General features: G+C 40.7%; 1 protein-coding gene and 1 long non-coding RNA gene across 2 annotated transcripts; both read left to right on the top strand.

The window, feature by feature from the left end:
- Window positions 1-894: 894 nt before the first annotated feature.
- Window positions 895-3,047, top strand: LOC111606522. Its single transcript, XR_002752067.1, has 2 exons — window positions 895-1,049; window positions 2,190-3,047. It is a non-coding gene; the product is annotated as an uncharacterized LOC111606522 (long non-coding RNA).
- Window positions 3,048-5,039: 1,992 nt separating this feature from the next.
- On the top strand, window positions 5,040-7,559 carry LOC102227517 (probable vesicular acetylcholine transporter-A). Its single transcript, XM_005801643.2, has one exon. It carries the CDS (start codon window positions 5,472-5,474, stop codon window positions 7,032-7,034), a length of 1,563 nt encoding a protein of 520 aa, XP_005801700.1. The 5' UTR covers window positions 5,040-5,471; the 3' UTR covers window positions 7,035-7,559.
- Window positions 7,560-7,731: the final 172 nt, after the last annotated feature.

Below are 7,731 nucleotides of genomic sequence, written 5' to 3'. Positions count from 1 at the left end.
AAAAACATGAGAAAAAAAACTGAACAAATTAGTGTTTTTTTTTTTTTTACAAACTCTAAACTCTGGTTATACAATGAGTTAAGATTTTAAAACTAGATACTTTATTAAATTATTAATAAAATTAATAAAAATCTAATTTAAGGAGATTATTAGTAGCTAATATTAATGTGTCATCATAGATGATGCGCAGAGATTAATTATTTAAAACATACAGGCTTAACATTTTACATCACATAACTGCTGGATTATGTTATACTTTGAATCCGAATGTCTGGCGGGAGAGCAGGGTTTGCTTTTTTCATCCGCTTTCCCTCTCTTACAATCAAACATATTCAGGTACTTAGAGTTCACTGAGGATTATGTCTGGTCAACCAATGAAGTTTTCATATGGGCTTTTTGAGAGGATTACATAGCAATATGAGCACAGGGTGCAGCAGAAAGAGAGAATCTGAGGGAGGGAGGACTGTTCGAGAAGAAAAATGAAGCAGCATGAATGAGAGCCATTTTCCAGAGAAAACAGCATTCCATCATCAGCCCAATCAATGTGGAGGTGATGTTGTGGTATTAGCATAGATTGCATTGTGTTATTGATATTGTTTTGCTTGCCAAACACCATATCAGAGTAAGCCAGCTCTGCCATTAAACAGCACGATAATGAAATAATTTGTTGCATATGCTGAAAATCACATTTCCCCCAAACTGCAATGGACCCTGTTACTTTACAATAAAGAAAAAAGAAACAGTTTTTAAACTGAGTTGCAAAATCATTTTTGAAAAAGATCGGATTTTTTCTGGCACACCTTGTCACAGGCTTGAAACGGTCATGATGAAATGAGGTGAAATGTCAAACTGGCGCCTCAGGTTTACCAAAGTCTACTTCTGTGAAAGGGACTGTTTGATGTGAAGCTGATTATATAACAGCAGATACTTGCACAGCCATTCAGTATCTCTTGCAAAGCAGCCACAGAAAAATCCATTCTAAAGCTGAGCACAGCAGATCCCAAGTCAATCCATAGAATCTGAGAAGTCCCACTAGTTTGCTGTATACAGTGAGTACTTTATCTTAATGTATCATATTATATTAATTTTACTGAAAAGCATTCCAAAATCTGTGGACTTTGAGCTAGCATTTTTGATTCTGCTTGCAAAATTGCATTTTTTTTGGGATGTACCAAGCAATATTCTAATCCTCTCTCTTTAAAACTGTTCAGTTAAACATCCCAGGCCATTAAAACCAACCAAACACTGTGATCCCTCGGCTAGTCAGTTAATATTTGATGTCATGTCCATGCTGCATGTTGGCTGCTGTAGGTTGGGGATTTTTGCCTGGCTGCTAGAAATTAATACTTTGGCAAATGCTCATGACTACATGGTTATCTTGAATCTCCTGATCAAGCTTCAAATCACATCAGCGCAGATTCATTAAAACTAAAAACCGAAAAGTAAAAATAAAAATCTAATAGAGCGCTGAATGCATTTGTTTATCTGTCTCGTTTCTGAGTGCATGCGTGCATGTGTTTGAGATACAAAGAGATTAAGTCCAGCGCAGCCTCCTGGGTGAACCAGCAGCCAATGCTGGAGTTTGGACCTTCATGGCTCTGCCTGTAAGCTTTCCAGCTACAGTATGTTCACCAAGGGAAACAAATGTGATTATCAAAGCTGCTCGCCATCTGATGTAACATTTAGTCTAAAAATAAAACAGAAACCTGTTGAGCCTCCTTTTGGTTTGAATCCCAGGATTTATTAGCCAGGTCTTAACTTGTGTACGTCACACAAAATTTTATGAGGGGAAAACAATGATCTGAATTGTGGTTTGTTTTTGTGGATGCCAACAAATGTAGTTGGGGGAAGTTTCTGGCTTATTCCTTTCCGCTACCGCTTTTTATAAGTCTACCATTTTCCAAACACTGTCCACTCATCTGAATAGGACAGAGGAAGGATAGTGTGTGAGAAAGCTTCCCCAAGTGAAATCTAATTTTGTCACAAAGGCAAAATAGTTTCCAGGCCCACTTAGAATGAGTTGATTATAATTTAGAATACACTCATTTTGCTCAAAGCAGTAGGAAGTTTCAGGGGTTCAGGTCAAATGCTAACATTTTGTTCTGATATTTTAGATATCAGTGAGTAATAAGGCATGAGGTCAATGTCTATAACAATGTTACATGTGTGTTTGCGTTGCACTATGATAGACTTGTGACCTGTCCAGCAAAAACGTACCCACTGACCAACGGAAATAAGCACCAGACGACAGAAAGCCTCCCACTCCCCATCCATACCCCTCACTATGCCACATCACTCAACTCTGCATGCTTTACTCAACTAATAAAAACTGAATAACTTGATGACTGGAAATAAAAGGGGTATGAGGACATCTGGTGGCTGAACAATAACATAGTTTGTTTTATCAAGTGGAACTGCAAAATAACAAAATAGATGTTGAAACCTATTTGTTTACTCCTTGGTGTGGCAGAAAATATGTGCACACAAATCTCTGCTTCAACGACTTTTGCTTCAAACGAGGCTGATGCTAAATTGAATGAATGTATGGAAACTGAATAATTCCTAGATTGTATTAATGCAAACATTTTTCTTGTACATCGTCTTCTCTATATAACCTACTCAGCTGCACAATAATGTTTTAAACATGTGCTTGTTATTTTTTTTAATAGCACACTCAGATCATTGAAATGATAGCACAGTATTATTTTACTTATGTTGTAAATTTGAGCCTTAAGATGCAGTGTTTTATTCTTATTTTTCATTTTCTTTTACCTTTGTCTGAATAGTCACTTATCTTAATGAGCTGCTGTGACACCCACATTTCCCCAATAAAGTATATTTCTACTCTATCCCATTCTATTCTGTTTTTGCCATTATGATAAGAAAATGCTCCTGCCTCTCTTTATCTGGTTTCCATGGCTTTATGTACATAATTCACCTCTCACATTTATATGATATTTTTGAATGTCTTCATGTTATCAATCCTAGCCTGTGCCTTTCTTGTCCAATGACATTAACAAAAAGAGCAATAAATGATTCAAAATTGACTATGAAGGTGAGTTATTTATGAATGAAAAGCATCTGTGAACATCATTCTTTTTCAATTCTTGTCACAGGGCATGGACCATTCCAACACATGAATATGATTTGGCCTAAACTATTTCACTTTATCTATGTCTCTGTGTTAATGCTGTTTAAGTCGCTGGAATGTTTTCTAATAGGATTGTTTCTCTTGATCTGTCTGCCATCACCACTGTCTCAGGATTTCTTTCTTCTCTCTAATAAAGGACTAATTCAGTGTACACAAATTGTTTAATCAACACATTCCTCCACCCAATGAAATGAAACACTCTCATCTGACAAAAGTCTTTTTTGTGTGACCAGTAAGTTTACATGGATTGAATAGTGCTGCAGAGAAGTTCAAAGCTAAGGATAGTATTTTAGGATTTAATGGTGCTTTAAACTCGACAGCTTAATCTGTCTACTGAGCTCCTTTGTCTTCAAGATACTGTTTTTTCCCCAATGTTCTCTAACCAATCTCTGAAGCCTCCGAAGTACAACTGGATTCATAGCGAGACTAAATTTACTAATAAGTGACTCATGCAATGGATTTAAAGTATTTTAATTAAGCAAATAAAGTCATTTCCTATCCAAAAAGTCTACCCCAAAAACGGAGGCCGTAAAAGTTTGCAAAATCCGTCACTAAGTGCCCGTACCAAAACTCTGAAGAGAATCATACAAAAAAGATTCGGCAACAGCTGCATAGCCCTGTTTGTGTCAGTAGATGGCAGTGTAGACAAGCATTTAAACTCGTCCGTGAGCGGCGTATTCAAGAATATACATGGATGGGTGGATGAATGAATGAATGAATGAATGAATGAATGAATGAATGAATGAATGAATGAATGAATGAATGAAAAACAGTGTTTTGTGCATCTTATATTACGCATGAACATCAGAAAAGAAAATATATTATTTCATTAGTTGGAGAGGTTATTTTATTTGTTTATTATATTCTTTTACCTTTATGTTATTTCATGTTGAACCTCTTTGACTCACCCCAGCTCTCTTCCCTAAACGATTTCAAGTTTGCATATTTCTGTTTCAAACAAAGGCTATAATTTTTTTAGACCATGAACACCACGCTACTACTTATCTGGAGCTAACAATAGCGTGTTCTTACCAAATATGAGGATTTCTGGTATGTTGAAAACAAAATATCCTAAGGAAGATTAAGATATTTGAACTTTCGCATCATATCTAATTCAACTCTTAAAATTCTGCTGTGGCTTTTGGTTCGGTTATCTTAAAATGAACCCCATCTCAAGCCAACACCTTAGAAAACGTTCTGTTAGGGCCTCTGCGAAAGTCGCAGACTAAAACAGACTTTTCGAGAAAAGTACGTGTTAAAAGGCGGTCAAGAAGAATGTGTAAGATTTAAATAATTACATTTTCAGATGTGGGGAGATATTTGTTTGGTCACAATTCACAAACGGAATAAAAATCCAAGAGTTTATAGTTGTTTTTTTATTTATTTATTTTTTGTATAAAATTATGACAGGCTGATGACCTTAGTGAGTTCTGCACAAACTGAAATCCTTCCGGTCCGGCATTAGAACGGGAGAAGAAAAAGATAACTTTGGAGCTGTCCACTTGCGTGTGGTGCTGAAAAGATACGTTTCTGTAATTAATTTGTGTACATTTCGCTTACGTTTTGTTGTTATATTCTTAACTACAAGCTTGTTTTTATCTCCTAGATATCCATTCTAAGTTGCCTCAAAAATAAATTCTGTTTGCTGCTGTATAAGATGTTTTAACTTCTTAACGAAAAAAAAAAGAAAAACAAAGACTCCTGAAAAAGCATCTGCAGCTCTGCTTTGATGCGACTGACTGGACAGCAGTGCGCACTCGGGATTTTGTGTTTAATTAGCATAAAAGATCTGCTGGAGAGCAGCAGGACGGTGCGTCACAGCCATGGACCAAGATGGGAGGGGGCGGGGGGGATACCTATGGGAGTCAACAAGCAGCTGTGTGTATTCTTTCCATCAGCCGACAAAACCCGAACCCGGATGATGTGAAATAATGACTTAGCTCAGCGTGTTACAGGTGGCTGGAGACAGCTGGGTGCGACCGGGAGCCGACGGGACGCAGCAGCAAAAACGGACCGCCGATAGAGCCGCTGCGCTCCGGATGAAACCTTCAACTTGTGAGTCTTGGAGTCCGGAACCCGCGCGTCACCTGACGGGATGTGAGGCTATGAAGCAACAAGAGGGAATGGTGATAAAACCAGTCCAAGTCACGGAAGTGGAAGAAGGCGTCCAAGGAAAGGACAGCGCAAGGGACGGAGAAGAGGTAAAGGAGCGGAAAGTTATTCAGTTCATCGGGGAAGCAGAGGCAGAGCAGATGTGCGTAATTCTGTAAAACAAACTCGGGGAGAAGAATTTATACATCAAAAAAGAGAAGAAAAAAACATGGAGCCAGAGGGGATCACAGCGGAGCAAGCTACTAATGTGGCACAATCTGCTGCCTCCAAACTGTCCCAGATGGGCGAAAGAACTAAACAGCTGGGCAACGTTATCCAAGACCCAGAACGACAGAAACGCATAATTCTCATAATAGTGTGTGTTGCACTTTTATTAGACAACATGCTTTACATGGTAATTGTGCCAATTATACCCGATTATCTGGAGGGGCTACAGAAAGCAGCGGATCAGGAACAGTCAGCTGCTGCGCCGCACTCCAACTCCACCAACAGCACCATCCACAGAGCGGCCGAGGGAAACTTCGACCTCCAGATAGGCGTCCTGTTCGCCTCTAAGGCCATCCTGCAGCTGCTGGTGAACCCGCTGAGCGGCACCTTCATAGACAGGGTGGGCTATGACATCCCGCTGTTCATTGGGCTCAACATAATGTTCCTCTCCACCCTCACTTTCGCCTTCGCCGAGAACTACGCGACCCTGTTCCTGGCGCGCAGCATCCAGGGCCTCGGCTCGGCTTTCGCGGACACCTCAGGGATCGCTCTCATCGCGGACAAGTTCACGGAGGAGTCCGAGCGAAGCAAAGCCCTGGGCATAGCCTTGGCTTTCATCTCTTTCGGAAGTTTGGTTGCACCCCCCTTCGGAGGGGTCCTGTATGAATTTGCGGGAAAGCAGGCGCCTTTTCTGATCCTGGCCTGCATCTGCTTCACTGATGGAGTCCTGTGTCTGACTGTGCTCAAGCCCTTCTCCAACAGGGAGAGGGAAAACATGCCCGTGGGCACCCCGATCTATAAGCTGATGATTGACCCATACATAGCTGTGGTGGCGGGAGCTCTGATCGTCTGCAACATACCTCTCGCCTTCCTGGAGCCAACCATCGCAAACTGGATGGAGGAAAACATGAATGCCAGCGAGTGGGAGATCGGCATGACTTGGTTCCCTGCGTTCTTCCCGCATGTGTTAGGGGTTTATCTCACTGTGAAACTTGCAGCCAAGTACCCTCACCTGCAGTGGTTCTACGGGGCCATAGGCATGGTGTTCATAGGGGCCAGTTCCTGCACGGTGCCGGCCTGCAAGAACTTCGGGCAGCTCATGATCCCGCTGTGCGGCATTTGCTTCGGCATTGCCTTCGTGGACACGGCGCTCCTGCCTACGCTGGGCTTCCTCGTAGATGTGCGCCACGTCTCAGTGTACGGCAGCGTGTACGCCATAGCGGACATCTCCTACTGCGTTGCCTACGCCTTGGGGCCCATCGTAGCCGGTCAGATCGTGCACAACTTGGGCTTCGTTCAGCTAAACTTGGGCATGGGGCTCGCCAACGTCCTTTACGCGCCGGCGCTGCTTCTGCTGAAGAACGTGACGCAGATGAAGCCTTCTTTCTCAGAGCGCAACATGCTGCTGGAGGACGGCCCCACGGGTCTGTACGACACGATTAAGATGGAACAACGGGAGAAGAAGAGAAAAGGTCTGTGCACAACAATTGATGAGAGCGGCATCGAGACTTTTGTCCAGCGCTCTCACTCGGAGGAGGAATCATCAGGAGGAGAGTACGCGTAAAAAAAAAAAAAAAGAAATAGATAAAAAATAAAGACCTTAAGCTGTATGTGAAATTTAAAAAGTGCCAATGTGTGTATACGTTTTGATTAAGATTGTGAAAATATATCAGCGTGCGACAATACCTGTGGGTTTTGTCCAATCGAGTGGTCGCAACTTTGTTTTAAAATGGGAATTTAGTAAAAATGAAAAAAAAATAAAAATGGTGAGATTAATGTCTGTCCATCTTCTGATCACTGTAACAGAATCTGACTCTTCAGGGAATATTGTGCAAACGTGTTTTAAGGAAATATAATGTATGCGTCTTTAAATGCCATCTGTAATCATGTTGCTTATGAATGAAATATGCAAACTAGCGTGTTGAAGGGCAGAAATACGGGAATTACCTGGAATCTGCCTCTTGTGGAGAATTTACACTCTAATTTTAAATGAATTATGTGCTTCTGGAATGCAAAGCCTGAAATGATCTGTGACTGTACATACATGTATATTCATGTACATAATTAAAAGAACAATATGTGAACTATACCGATGTTTTACGTCGTTTATTTGTGCAGTAACCTCGATTATTATACAGTCTGATATATTATCAATTCTTTTAAATCAAGAGGTAGCAAATGTTTTTCTGAAAAATACAAAAAATGTAAAACATGAATGCATGTAAGGGTTGTATTTTTGCAGACATTCCAATATACATAAA

This window comes from Xiphophorus maculatus, chromosome 22 (genome assembly GCF_002775205.1).
Source record: "Xiphophorus maculatus strain JP 163 A chromosome 22, X_maculatus-5.0-male, whole genome shotgun sequence".
NCBI lineage: Eukaryota > Metazoa > Chordata > Actinopteri > Cyprinodontiformes > Poeciliidae > Xiphophorus > Xiphophorus maculatus.
Note: the sequence above shows the minus strand (reverse complement) of the source record. Positions and strands in the feature narration are given on the sequence as shown.

Excerpts from the sequence above, each read along its gene's own strand:
- LOC102227517 (XM_005801643.2), top strand. The coding sequence starts at position 5,472 with ATGGAGCCAGAGGGGATCACAGCGGAGCAAGCTACTAATGTGGCACAA.